The sequence below is a fragment of the Zosterops lateralis genome, assembly GCF_965231275.1.
Source record: "Zosterops lateralis genome assembly, chromosome: 1".
Lineage (NCBI taxonomy): Eukaryota > Metazoa > Chordata > Aves > Passeriformes > Zosteropidae > Zosterops > Zosterops lateralis.
This window is the reverse complement of record NC_139762.1, coordinates 22855227-22870247: the sequence shown is the minus strand read 5'-3', so window position 1 is coordinate 22870247 and position 15021 is coordinate 22855227. Positions and strand designations below refer to the sequence as shown.

The following is a 15021-nucleotide window of genomic DNA, read 5'->3' as shown; positions in this document are numbered from 1 at the left end:
AAGCCACAGGTGAAATGCAGAGAGAAGAGGGACACATACCCTGGCACTTTGCCTGTTGACTTTTTTCTCTTCATCAGGAAGTGGTGGCATCGGGTAAGGGTATTTTCTGCTGGAAGCAATAGATCCAGTGGATGAAGACGGAGACTTTGCAGGAGACAGTGTCCTGAGGTGTTAAAACACACAAAATAAATGTGATGTCTTTGCATTCTAGCACTGCAACAGCAACTGCCATTACTCTGAAGCTTGGTTCAGAGCCAAGTATTTAGCTTATTATTAGCTCAATATCAGGGGGATAAAATTGCTTGCTCAGTAGTCTTATAATTTCGTTATATGAATAGAGGTACTTTGAGATTTCAGGAACACTGGAAGAAAAAAATTTGCTACTTCTTATTAGAATTGTATAACAAAAATTATTTAACTGTTTTATATGGCACTGTAATTAATCATTATAAAATTATTAAAAACCAAATCTGCAATTGAATAAATACAAAACTAAAAGATAAACATGGCATTATAAAGCCTATAGAAACAGTAATTGTATAAATACAAGCTGAACAAATGTATTCTCCCAGTGACTAAATGGCAATTATGTGTCTTTATGCATATCTTACACATCTCCTAAATTGATACAAACATAGCAAATAAATCTATTAATTTTGTAACATTAATTTACACAAATGCATGCATTTGGAGGCCAAACTGTTAGTTGTGAAGTAACAAAGGCATATACAAAGTGCTAATAACAAATTGTTATACATGCAAGCATCATACAGTGCATATTGTTCCAGCCAAAGAAAGAGTCTGATGAGAATATACAAAAATGGACTGATTAGTCAATGGCAATCAGCATTTCTGTACAAGGTGAGTAGAGTAAGCAGGAGCAAGTAAATGTTTGTATCACATGAAAGGCATTCTTTTCATGTCAATAAGGCAACAGCACATTATTGACTGAAATTTTATACCCAAGAAAAACTCTTGTGCTTCTGTTTTGAGATTCTGCACTTTTCCCACTTGAGAGGTTCCTATCAGGCTCTAAATCTGGGCAGATTAGAAAATGAAAAAAGGCCTCAAAGTAGAAAAATTGAGCTATCGTGGCCACCTTGTTCCCTCGTGCAGACCAAGGGCAATTACCACAGGAGGCCTCTTAATACTGCAGGCACATAACTCAGCCCTCCCTGAACACTGCTATCTAGTATCTTCTGAATGGATGTGTCGCTAAAGATGGAAGGTTTCCATAATAGCTAGTGAAATTTACTTTCCTTTAAATAATTGTACTTTTATTTTGAACAATTGTATCATTATATTGTGTCTGTAGCTCCCTACAACAGCACATTCTTTTGCCTCCCATACAATGACTGATGGTAGCCACAAGCAACAAGGTGTCAATGGAAATTGCATGATGAGAGCTCTCCAGTCTGGCTCATGATCTTCTAATGCCTCATGTGGTAGCCTCTAAGTTCAACAGCACTTAAAAGATTTACATTGGTACAATTATCCAAACATGGAAGCATACATCTTCAGTACCTGCACATTGATCACCCATTAAGATGAACTGGACATACACCAATGTTTTCAGGAAAAAAAAAACTGAAACAGTTACTGCAGTATAAAACAAGGGTTTTGTATGTCCAACATCATGGATCTGGGCACCAAACTGTGCATGCAAGAAAACAGGTTAATTTTTAAAAAATCCAGGGAAAGTTGTCAACAGTGCCCTGCGGTTCACTATCCACACAAGTCCTTTCATCTCTGCCCCCACTTGACTAGTATGGCTCACTAATAAACTATTTGTGGATCTAGAATGAAGAATATAAGGAGAAGAGGGAGGGGAGAAACAAGGAGAGCAGATTTTACATATTATTAGTAATCCTATTATTCACAAATTTTACCCCATTGCTGCAGTAGAGTTAAATTTTCGTTTTCAAATTTGTAACAATGCACTTAGAGATCAGAAACAAGGAACTAGGCTAGTGGAATCTGACTTGGCAAGCCCTATCAGAAAGCCATTTATAAGGTAGCACAGCCAGGGGGTGGCACAGAAGGAAGGTATCTCCCATCTCTTTCACCACACCAGGCACGACACTTCCAACACGCCACAGGCTCTTCACATTTTAGATACTCTAAGAAAAGGCCACAGTGAGAGGAAAAGCCACAGCCAATCTTTCTGTCCATCCATCTGAGCAGGTGATTCTGGATGAAATTATAACCCCCCAAAGGATAGGGCATCTTGAGTATTTTCCTCTGACCAAGATCTCTAACTGAGCCTTTTAGCCAGGAAGATTTGCACCATAACTCAAACACAATGCTGTCTTTTCCAAAGATTTTGAAGGCCAAGCCTCTGGTGTAGCTGCCTACATACCCTCCTTCTCAAACCCCCTTTGCACTGCCTGCTCATCTGCAGTTTGCATGTCTAACTGATGTGAGCTTTGCTGCTTGGCTGCACCTGCAACACTATGGCCAATTCATCAAGAATGCAGTTGCACACTTACAGAAATGACCTTGCCCTCCCCTCACAGGGCCTCACCACTTTTTTTTGCTATAGAGTTACGTGCTGGTTTTTGTCATCTTTAGTATCAGCTACTGAGACTGTGAGCATACACAATTCAGCGTATGCTCACAGATCTTACAGTGCATCTTCTGTCATAAACAACATTGCTTGAGGTGGTTTTGATCACCTTTCAGGTTGTGCCCTGCAATTGTGTATGTGCTGTGTATCCCAGATTTACATATACTTTAAATGAGAAAGGTCATGTCTGGCTCTTTCTCATTTACAGGATGGAGAAACAGCATTCAGGGACACTTGCAGGTAATGCTGGGGTTAAAGGTAGGAAAACTTGGCAGTTTTGGTTAAGGGTGGGATTCACTTAGCTTTCACTAGGGTTTCAGTTCTCCTGCAATCAAATCCATTAGCTTTCACGGCAAATGATGCTTCCAGCTGAAACTTACAGAAGAAACCAGTACACACCACAACAGAGATTCAGAGGTTTTACTGCCAACCCCAAATGAAGCCATCCATCTCACCAGTAAAAATTCTAAATTTTGACCAGAAAGCAAGACAGAGTGGCCACTTCATGTCTTTCTGTCCTGAAAGCTAAAATTAAGAGTGTGTGCAGACCATTCTGTGATTCACAACACTGTGGCAGCAGGAAGACATCTGGAAGCAGTCCCTGCAGCCTGAGGCCTACCAACTCAGCCTCTTGTCCCTAAACAGTGAATTCTGGTGCACAAGAAACAGTGTGAAAGGTGTCACCTGGTCACATAACTACACATCTTGCCATTTTGAGTGTCATTTTACCTGAACTCAAGGCAGGTGGCCCTGACAGATCTGAACTGTTGATGAACTGTGGGTGCTTCTCTTTCACTGACACACAGAAATAATGTAATGAAATTCAGTTAACATTCAACCTGGTGAAAGATTTCAAGCCCAAATATAGACCCTATCAGGCTAATCTGACCTTTGTTGCTGTGGATTCAGGTCTTTGTATGACATCATCAGCCTAGATCCTACATTAAGAAGTTAGGATCTTCTAAAAACACTGGTGTGGCTAAACATTTCAAAGTTCCTTCTAAAAGCCACAGATGTGCACACATGTCCTCAGAAAGAGCAGCAGCAGAGGGGAGAGGAGGCTCATGGAGGGGCTGCAGAAGAGACAATGGTTATGCCTTGAGCTGTCACTTGGAGCAGTGAACTATGCCTCAGAAGCAGGCACTCGCATGCTTCAATAAACTCTTCTCATTATCTCTTGAAAAAAACCCCTGATCCTACTGACATCAGTAGGCATTTTTTCATTGCCTGCCAACAATAACAGTATTTTGCTTTGGTTGTAATAGGGAAAGGCTTCTCTGTTGGTTTTTTACTTCAAGCACAGTCTAGAGCTGCCTCAGCAAGAGCAGCTTGCCAAGGGCTGGTCATGGCTCTGGCCTCAGCTGGATGCTCACAAAGGAAGGTAATGGAGATGGTCAGATGAAGAGGAACTGAGAAAAAATCAAGGACACAAAAGCACAATAGAAATAGGAGGGAAATGACACCCTACTCAATGTCCTTCTGATATGGGATGTCCATTTTCCTTCTGGTTATGTGCTCTGAGTGTCCATCTTAAAAAACCCTTTGTTTGTAAACTACTTTTGTATTTAAATAACTCTCATAAATGTACCTTACTGTAAATACTTGCATTTAATCAAATGTAGGTAGTTTCAGAAGGTGCCTTTTGTTTAGCTTTTTGTTTAGAATTATCTACAGAAATGCCACGTTTGGGGCTTCTGGCAGTTTTCTGATTCCATCATGGCTCCATCAAGTTTTTCAAATTCAGTGAGAATTCTGAGTAATCCTTAACTATATTTCTCAAGGTCAGCCTGGACAGTGGGCATTGGCAGTACCAAGAATAAGCAGTGGCAGCACATTAACAAAATAATGTCCTTTAAAGCAAAGATAAAATCTGGGAGAGGCTTCCTGCCTGATTTTATTGCTGTGGTTATGTGGTTGTAGTCTGACACACAAAATTAAAATGTAGACTAGACTTTGAGCAGGAAAATGAGAGTTTTCTTCAGAGATCTTATTTTCTTACAGATGGGAATCCCATACTTGGGAGTTTTCTGGTGCCAGAGACACCAGCTACTATTATTATTATCTTTAATAAATAGTAATTATATAGAAATACCTTTGTAGACTAGAAAAAAATACTAAGAAATCAGGTGTTAGAGAGACAAACTATGATTTATACAGGGTTTTTTAAGTAGATGGAGAAAATCTTGGTGATGACTAATATCTCTATTTTCTGAAAATCTGCAAAATTCCTAGCAAGTGTTTTTGTCATTTTTCATCATTGTGTTTCAACTCTTCCTACAACAGCACCAGTCATCAGCATATCATGCCTAAAACTACAGGGAAACAAGCAAAACAGCAGTATTACTTTCAGGACACATTTAAAAGAACAGAGAAATCAAAGCAACATGATTAGCAACATGAATATTACTCAGCTAAATATCTGGTGTAAATATCTTATTCTAGGACCCAAAACCAATAAAATATAGTACCAGCTGGACAGTTTGACTTCAGCCTGACTTTCTAGTCAAGTAAGATCTGTTTAGTTCTGTTTGTGAATCACTTCACAGGCCCAGGCTCAAAACCCAGCCACTAGATGTTCTGACACACCATTCTTAAGAAGTCTTTTCCTATCCATGCTATCATTAAGCAAAATTGCATCTCATTTTTGTGGAGAAACTTTTAGTTCAACCTCTCATAAACCCATGGCAACTCATCTCAGGAGATCTGATCTTTTGCCTTCCATAATGTGTCTGCAGAATACTTCCCCATGATTACCTCATTTAATTAGGACATTACAGATCTCTAAATTTATTGTAGTTGCTCTCTACATTTCTCTGATTTCTAAAGGTAACTGCTGCAGGCAGTGATTAGTAAGCTTCTATGGTGCAAAAATTTGATTTACATTTCATCTCTGCTGACATATAGCCTTTAAAACTCGCATGGGTCAGCTTAATTCTCATCTACATGCCAAAAATGCTAGGTTTATCTCAAATGCAATTAGAAATGTGACTCATTCAGTGTAACAGCTGAACACCCTCAGGGGCAGGGTACATTCTCATCAATTTAATCTAGTTACTAAATAAAAATATACTGATATTTAAAAAATGAAAACCAAATTATGAGCATGCAAACACATTTTTAAATCTTTTTAACTAAATGATTTAAAGTAACCTATTTTAAAATAGTGCTATCTTCATATTCTATCAACGTATTTTTTTATGGCTACCACAGGGCTCCTGATACAAAAACCCTGAAAGACAGCTATGGGGTTATGTTATGTTGGGCAACTCTTGACCTTGCCTGAACAATAAAGGTCAAGAGGCTATTTTTAGAAAAAGTTTTGGTAATAAAACACATCTCACTTCTTACATTAATTTGCCTAATTTCAGCTTCCAGTGACCTTTGGTCATTATTAGTCTTATTTGCTACAGTGATGTGGACTTCATGATCAGGTAAGTGTTCAGCTGCTCCATTAAACTGAATAGCCTGAGGCTCTGCAGTCCTTTCTATGGTTTTTCTGGGCTTAAATCTCCCCAGTTCTAGAAGATGCTTGCTGAACTGCAGACACCAGAACTGGACCCAGTATCCCAGCACTGAGACTACCAGATTCAAAATAGTCCCTGCTGGAATGTCCAAGTACCAAGAGACCTGTCTGATACCAGCTGGCACAATCACATCAACCTCCTGTAAGCCTTGGATTCTTGCACTGGGGGATCTGTTCTCCCTTTTCAGGACCAAGATCAGGCCTGATAGGCTAAAGTTTACTCATTTTTCCTATTTGTTCACTGGAAACATTTTCTGCAGCTTACTCTGTCTGTGATCTATGAGGTGATGAAAACAAACACAAATAAATAGTTTTAAAAAGTAACAACTTCATGGTGTTTTAAGACTTTGGGACATTTTTAGTTCTAAAAATTATTAAATTCCTACCCTGCCATTTAATGTCTGACAGTGTTACTACTGGAAATAAAGTATTTCGTTAGTACAACTCCCATCACATTTTTTTCCCCAAATGCACACTGCACACATTTATTTAGTGTATGTGTCTGCCGTGTTGTACTATTATTAGGTCTACTTGTGTAGCAAAATGATGAAGATTCTATTTACTTGTTCTTACCATCCTTCACTGTTTTGGCTGAAGATTTTGCTTATTATTCTTTTGATTTATGTTTCTGTAACTATCTTCATTTTTGATATGTCAGCTTACAGCTTCATGGATTTTGTTCATGTTTTATGTTATTTGTAATAAATTGTCTTCCATTCTCTCCTACGCTGGAAAGAATGGAAGACAATTTTTTCAGCATTTTTTTCAGCTTTTTAGCTGTTGCAGAGATCTGTCTCAGCTGTGGGACTGTATTTTGGGAATCTATTGCAACATTCTCAGTCTCTTGATTTATGTCCAACAGGGGCCCAGCCTCATGCATGCTTTTTCTCTGAAACTTGGAATGTATAAGATAATGCACACTTTTTCCTTTCAAAAACAAGTTATATTTTTGGCTGAACCATACCTCACTTGTAACAGATTAATTAGCAGTTTGACAATTAGAGCACAGAGTATATTCTCATACATTTAGTTTTCCAATTACAATATATAAATTATTTCATTGCAGGCTGAGGGTAAAATGCCACTACATTTTTATTCTTTTTTAATTTAAATTTTAGTATGCACTATATAAGACAGTAGGTAGAGTAAATGTGTTATGAAACCACTTGCTTCAGTAAATAAACATTCTATTTAAGTTAATACTACTTTATTAGTGATAAATATGTCTCATGCCCATAAAACACTATTTGGCATAAAATGATGAGAAAGCTACTACAAGCTATAGATGATGGTGGGAACGCATGCACTACACACACCCTTTTCAATGGCTTCATTAAAACATCCAGAAAAAGAATTGCAAATTGCACATGAAGCCAAAAACAGACATCAAAATGCAGCAAAAGAAGAGAGGCCCTTTGCACCTAAGTAACTTGTATTGATTTATACAAGGTAGGAGTCCCAAGATATTTGTATATGCTGGAACAGCTCTAAAAAATGAGAATTATAGAATTAATTTACAAAATACCTAAAGTATGGTCCTTCTGTGTTTTTATTCACATCTTCTACCCACTTAGCTACATTATATTCTCTTTTGAACCATGGGTTTAAATACCTGCAGAAAGCAATGGAAGGAACAGAGAAAGCAGAAGAACAAGAATAGAAAATCTGAGAACACACAGCACAAGCTTAGCAAGGATGTCTTCATCCCCAAAATGCAAGTGAATATGGCAAATAAATCAGTATGAATTTGGGTGAGGACTAGGCAACGTGTACAACTGCATGAGAAAATCTGACCTACAACAAGACTTATATGTTTGATTAATCTGGAAACTCTTTGGGATACATCATTCATTTAATGTCTTAAGGGTAAAATTCACTCCTATGCAGAGGGCCAGCAATAAGCTCATGGTTTGAACTCCCTCATGATCACAAAATAAGGATGAAGAGTCATTTTGGCTTCAATCATGAAGTTTGCTTGCCAAAGTCACACTTTTGCACCCATCTAGATAAATTGCAAGATAATGGCTAAAGACGCACAAAATCTTGGACTTGACCCTTTTTACAGGAATGAATTTCAGCCTCATTGTGTTAAAAGATTTGAATTTTTGCCACTATTGTGACAATTTTTACACTTACAGGCAAACAACCCTCTTGATTTTTCAATGTTCATTTAGTTTGGCTTGAATGGAGGTGGGCTGCAGAGTTATCTCACATTTTACAGAAGCAATATTGACACCAAAACCACATTTTTTAGAAAAAAAGTCTGAATTGTACACTCATATTAGTTACATGAAAGTTATGAAATAAAGATTATGTTTAATTATCTGACAACAAATTAGCAGGGAAGAAGAAAACTTTTTTGTAACAAGTATTTCCCAGTAACAAGATAAGCAAATTCCTCCCTCTTTGTCATATTAACAAAAAAGGACAATGCAGAAAATAGGAGTCTGCCTGGACCAATTTAAAGTTTGTTCTTGTTACATATGAATGGCAACACCCAAATGATTATTCATGATCACCATCTCTATACAATAGAATCTAGCACAATTAAATAGGAAACAAATTTTAACCAAGGAAAATGGGGAAGAAAATTCCTCTTTAAGTTATTTTTGATACTTCTGGTCCAGTTCTTGCCACCCTTATTTATGGGAGTGACTCCATTGACCTCACACATGGGAACAGATCTTGCCAGGGACTGGTCAGACGATAAAAGTTGGGCCAAATCATGTCATTCAACCCCCTCCATATTTCAAACAACGATGACAACAAAAGCAGCAGCACTTTTTCAACTTCTTTTGCTCCTTTTTTGCTCTGGAACGTCTCCTCCCCGCCCCGCGCAAGCACAGCCACAGCTCTCAGAAAGTATTCGCCCTCAGCCACAAGTGCTTCTAAATAGCTTTCTCAGCTCACTTATTTATCAGGAATCGGGAGTGCTTTATGCTTTCCAGGTTGGAGTCTTAGAGAAAGAAAATGTCAAAAGTGGTAACTCAGCAAAGCAGATGAACCTCAAGTGAAGCAACAGGCTGATGCCAGCATCACCACGAACTAGTAAACTTCTGCTTTAGCTTTAATTGTACATTTTCTTGTACTCACTGCAATACTTTAAACTTGTGCTTTTTCATTTGAAAGGGTTGTTTGGTAACCATGAAACACTCCCAATCTGGCTTCCTCTATTAGAAAATAGTGTAAGGTGCTATCAAAGCATGCAAATGTTGCACAACCATGTTGCAGGGTTTCCTGGTCTGGGTGTATTACAGACCATCATTCACCACCTCAATCCATCTGTTACAAAAAGGTTTAAAATCAAGTTACTGCAGACCACTACATGATACCATTGGAAAGCCTTCAGGCTGATCTTTCTGGCCACATGTTCATTAGTAATGGCCAGAATCCACATTTCCTTTCAGTGAGAAATTCTGCTTTGAAACAAGGTGTCCTTACGCATAAGCCCAGAGCTAGACCGACAGCTCGAACTGGCTCGTAGCGCAACATGCAACAAGGCAAAGACCTGGGCTCAAGAGTACTGATACTCCTCAGGCTGGCGAGGAGGAGGGGTAGCTAGCGCTGCATCAGCAGGAGCACCTCCAAGCAGTCACGGTGTTTGGCCACAGTGAAACTATCATATACTGGGGAAGGGACTTTTCACAGGATAACATGGCAGCCCAGAATGCAGGGGCAGGGGAGACTGACCTGTGATCCCGACTCCCTGTTTGGGGGTGGTCAGAACCCCCTGGGCTTATGCCTTGGGCAGGGGTTTGGTGGGCGAGAGAAAGCCCAGGCTCAGATGCATGGGTTACCCGGCTGCAAAAAGACAATATATAATAGAAAGTCTAAACCAAAGATGTTCGTATCAGTTATAACAACGAGGAAGACAAATGCTTATAGGAAAAGCAGCGCAAATTAACAAAGGTCTGAATTGCTATCTGTTCCTGGGACCTGTTTTAACACAAGCTCCCAATTAAATTGTCAACTTATTCAGAAAACTCTCATCATTCCTGATAATTCTAATTTATTTTAATAGAGAATTATTTATCAGGTCATCTCATCAGCCATGTTTCTGAAAAAGCATTTGGCCTGTTGGCATTCCTTCCACAGGTAATGAACCATCTGCCTTTAGTAAAGAATAATTATTTTGTTATAAAACATCCAAAAACAATTAAAAATGTCCCAAAATATCTTCAGCAGTCTCCTCAGAGCTCTCTGCTTAGCATAAGCCTTGTTCATGTATGTTAGATCCGAGGGCCACGCAAAGGTGTGAGCAGGATTTTTTCAGGAGCTGCCCAAAGTGTTTACGTCTCCCTGTCAACGTTGCTTGTGAGGGCTGCAGACTTCAAACTTTGTTCAATTCTTAAGAAATTTTGCGTAAATGATTAACGGCACAGTTCTATTTGATGCTTGCCTTTATACAAAAAAAACCCTGTGCATAATGTGTGTAGTTACTGCAGACTCATGCATACAAGTATCTTTGTAGGCAACCACACTAGTGTGCTCCTGCTTTAAAAAAAATTGAATTCTGCACAAGGTATGACATTAATAAACCTAATTTTATAATGCTTAATTACAGTCAACTAATTACAGGAGACCAACACTCTTATCCTTTTTCTTCCATTTCAACAAGTATGCTTTATGGGACTCCTAAGGACCACATGGGCAGACTCTCTAAATACCGCTTCAGAACAGATTTAAATATTGTTCTGTAATTCCCAGAAAAGGTAGAAAGGTAAACTGGCCTGGGAAGAGCCTCCAGGTATTCTGCAGCATCCTCAAAGCAGCTGGTGCTGCTTTTTTCCCCCTAAATTACTATATGCTGGTCACAGTTAGATCATTCTCAATCCATTTTCTCTCCTCGCAAAACAAGCTGTCCATCTAACCAGAGAGACGATTGCCCTGTAATATAGCCCTGGCAGTTCTCTCCATCCCCCACTGGACTAACATAGCATGTGGCTCATCCAGTGGGAGTTCTCTCTCCAGCTGGTGACAGGACTGCCTAGGAGACTCGGACAAGCCATTCAGGCCTGTGCAGTCCAAGACAGACCCGATCAGGAGAAAGAGTGTTTTCCTGCCTGGCAGGCCTCTCCCAGGAACATACACACTGTGCTTCATCCCAGAAAGGTTGCTGCATGGCCCTTGGGAAGTACAAGCCTGCTCCCTGTAGCATCAGGGCTGCTGCTGGGTTGAGAGGCCACCATAACAAGCAGCAAGAAGGAAAGCAGAGAATGAGATGGAAACCTTTAAAAGAGAAGCAAATATACAGGGAAAAGATTTCCAAAACACAATATCTCTGTCTGTCTGCTTATTTAATACTCCAAAGTTCTCAGAGCAAATATCATTCATATTTTTGGCAGTTTGGCCAGACTAATTTGATTTTATCAAACTATCTCATGCAAGGAGGAAAGAAAACAAGCAAAATAACATTTTAGTAGGAGTTTATCAGCAGAAAGGCAAAGAGCACAGACTCTTGAGATAAACTCCTCCAAGGGCTAAAATTTCTGACTCCATGATGCCATTTTGACCATGCAATCTTATAATTGCAATGTGCATCGAAGTATTATTTCTGTAATTTGTAACATAGGGTTTTCTCTATGAACCCTTTCTGAGCCTACTCACCTCAAGACAGGGCACTGTAGGTGAAAGAAAAATTTTAGAACAAACTCAAAATCTCCAAACCAAAGAAAATGGGGCCCAGAATGCAGTTAGCATTGTTAGCTTCCAGCAGGGTTGGTATCAAGCCCATTTGCCCATCAAGGTGCAAAGTTAGTAGTCATGATATGGGGAAGGACACTGTCACTGCCATCATGGTCAAAGAAGGGGCCATTCATGTGGGGTGTAAGTGCTTTAAGAGCAGGCCAGGGCTTCTGACAAGCCCAGAGGTTTCCAGCCATCTAGCACTCATTCACAAGAGGGGCCTGAACTAATAGGCATAAGTACATAAGAAAGGCTTTTTTGGTGTTTGGAGCACTGCACACATGGGCTCTTCAGGAAATGTAACCAATAAATCAATAAGCCAACAGCTCTAAGCCATAGTGGAAAAGTCTGGGGATCAGTCACTTGGTAGAGACTTTAATTACCCATTTATTGCAGGGCTTACTCAAGACTGGCTGTTTCAGGCTTACAATGGCAAACTTCAAGGTACTCTCAAAGCAGAGAGATACCTCCCCTAAAACCTCCAGGAAGATATGCAGAGATACAAATCTCTAACTCTGTAATGGCCCAACCCAAGGCAAAGACAAGGGTAGGAAACAGTCAGGTTATCAGAAACTCAGTATTGAACCAGGATACACTCAGCAATGGCAGTTTACTGTAGACAACAGCCTGCAGTGATGGTGCAGGCTGCCACCATCATTGGGAATTGCTATGGCAACAACTGTGAGGAAGCCTACATAAAAAAAGAAAATTAATAGTTAATTTTTAAATAATACATAAGAAGAGGTTGAAATACATTAGCCAAACCATTTACCAGATTATCAGTCAGCAATCAGAATGGGCCGAAGAGAAAAAATGGAGCTATCTACTTTTCAGTACTCTTAATTTCCATCTACAAAACACAAATATGAAAACTCTACTTTTTGGCTTTGCTTTTTTGAATTCAGACTTACTCAGTTGAATTAGACCGTGGCCTAAATCTTTTGCCTCTGACTTTCTTTCTGTTTCCTCCTATATTACCTGAAAGAAATCAAAGGACAAAGACAGTAAAACAACTTGAAACTCACCTGTCCCGTGCCAAACTGTATTTTTTTTTTTCATCCATAGCAAGAGAGTTGCTACCTTTAACCGTTTAAATCTCACAGGTCTGTTCCTCTTGATTTACCTCAGACACTTAGGTTACCTTTCTCTAATTTTTGTTGCAACTGTGCAGAGCAAAAAACTTCTTAATTTCAGGTGTTATTTGACAAAATCGCTACACTTCAAGAAAAACACTAAACACTGCCTGATAAAAATCACAGAGGTGGCAATAGTGAATAGATTTCTTTCTCTTTTTCATGTTAGCTCACACTGGAGGGAGAAATTAAATGTATTTTCTTTGTGATAAAACACTGTGTAAAAAAGGCACTTATGTAGAGTGCTGCTAAATCCTAATTCCAAGTTAATAACAATTAGCATAATTTTAAGGAGTCATGCTGCTGTCCTAAGTGCAGCTACACTTTCAGAGCAGCCACGGTCCATAGGCCAGTTTCCACTGTGGCCAGCACAGTGGTTCACACTTACCTTGCCAAGAATTACTCCTAGGCCTCCCATTTTCACAAATGTCTGAAATATGTTTTGTGTCTGGGATCCTTTCACTCCAGGAATGAGATAATCCATTTGACCTGGAATAGGAGGGCTCAGATGCGGTTATTGTTAAGGGTATTGTCTCACATCAATGTTAGCTCAGCGGTTCCGTCACATTCCCAAGGCCAGTGACAAAATACAGCCTAAGGTCTGTCTGCACTAGCAGAGCATCCAGGATTTCTGATTAAACTCTGCAGTTAAGCCTTGCAGCTGTCCCTGCAGTGGTTCCATGTGCCCATGTTCAAGAGCCAGGCATCAACACTGCTTTCTCACTTGTCTGCTGTGGAATTCACAAACACCAGTGCACATCAGATTTCCTTTGGATTTGCAGCTCTGCCTCAGTTCCTAGATGGAAGATGCTCTTATAACTGTGCTCACTTCAAGGCTTTTTCATCTCACAGTCAAGAACGTCCCACCTGCGGGCTGCCGACCTTATGCTGCTGCAGGAAAGCCAGGACAGCTTCCCTCACCCTACTGCTACCAGTCTCAGGGGCTCAGGAGTTTGTGATGACCATCCTCCCACCCAGAGCTGGTAGTGCCAGGGGAGAGGTAAGTCGGCCTCATTTTTGCTAATTTTGAACATTTATATTTTATCAGCCAATTGCTGCAGTATATACTTCTAATGGTAAACTCAAAACCAAAAATATTCTTTTTATCTAGGTGCTTGGTGCAAACTGTTTTTTCCTTCCTCTTGTATTCCCTCTAAGAGCCAGAGATGTATGTGGCAATGTCCAACACATGGGGTTTTACAACAGGCTGCCTCTTGTTGAACTAGAGATGCTGCTCAGCTGTTTGCCATGAGATCTACAATTATTTCCAAAAGAGAGGAGGAAGTTGCAAAATTCATAATGGATGGCTTACTTATTACAAAGTCTTGCTTAAAGGAACTCTTTTTGCAGTTTTTAAGTCTGGATACTCCGATTTTTCAGTCTCTGCTTTCTTTGGAGGCATCTGAGAGATGCTTTTCAGCTCCCAGAAGCTCAGGCTAATCACAGCCACACTGAAGTAAGCCCAGGGTTTCACTAATTCAAACTTAACCATATCATGAAAGGTCTAAGTAACAAGAGATCCACTGACAGACTGTCAAACATTTCCTCCTCCTCAAGATCTCTTTCAGGTTGAGGAATGTCTTGCTATATAATGGTTTTGGTGTTTGCTAATTCATAATAACAAGAGTTATCATAAAGTTATGTCTTAATCCCTGAACATCCTCTGAATACCAGCTAACATTTCATGCTTTCCAGCATGGAGAAGCCCAGGGAGCTGATGGCCCAGCCACTCTAACAGCTCCCAGGAGATGCCATCCATACCGGCACACAGAGCAAAAATCAAAACCAGCTTGGAAGGTAGGAGGTAGCACTCTGGGAATTCAAATGGAAGGACTATGTCAGCTGTATCACAACGTTAATGGAATATTTGTCAGACTTACTTTTCCAGACTTGACAGTGGCACAACATACCTGAACTGGTGGTGGGAACAACAAAACTCTCTAGTACAGACAGACCTTAGAAACCATCAGCATATTGGAACAAATAATAAAGAGAGACATATGAAATAAATGAAGTATGAAAAGAAACACAGATATTGCATGAAAAAAGAAACACATTAAATTACAGTCATATAAAAATAACTTTTTTAACTGGTATTTAAACCTGATAGACAA

At 39.6% G+C, this 15021-nt stretch overlaps 1 protein-coding gene across 8 annotated transcripts in view; it reads right to left on the bottom strand.

Moving 5' to 3' along the window:
• ADAM22 (ADAM metallopeptidase domain 22) overlaps positions 1-15021 on the bottom strand; it is a 115142-nt gene that overhangs the window by 8998 nt on the left and 91123 nt on the right. For 5 of the 8 annotated variants that reach the window (XM_083869117.1, XM_083869118.1, XM_083869120.1 and 2 more), the window contains 5 exons: positions 13296-13396; positions 12686-12752; positions 9780-9890; positions 7615-7701; positions 40-163 (listed from right to left, as the gene is read on the bottom strand). In XM_083869117.1, the coding sequence (XP_083725243.1) occupies positions 40-163; positions 7615-7701; positions 9780-9890; positions 12686-12752; positions 13296-13396 (490 nt within the window). The remainder of the gene's footprint in view (positions 1-39; positions 164-7614; positions 7702-9779; positions 9891-12685; positions 12753-13295; positions 13397-15021) is intronic. The other 3 variants (XM_083869119.1, XM_083869121.1, XM_083869123.1) reach the window with 1 other exon arrangement.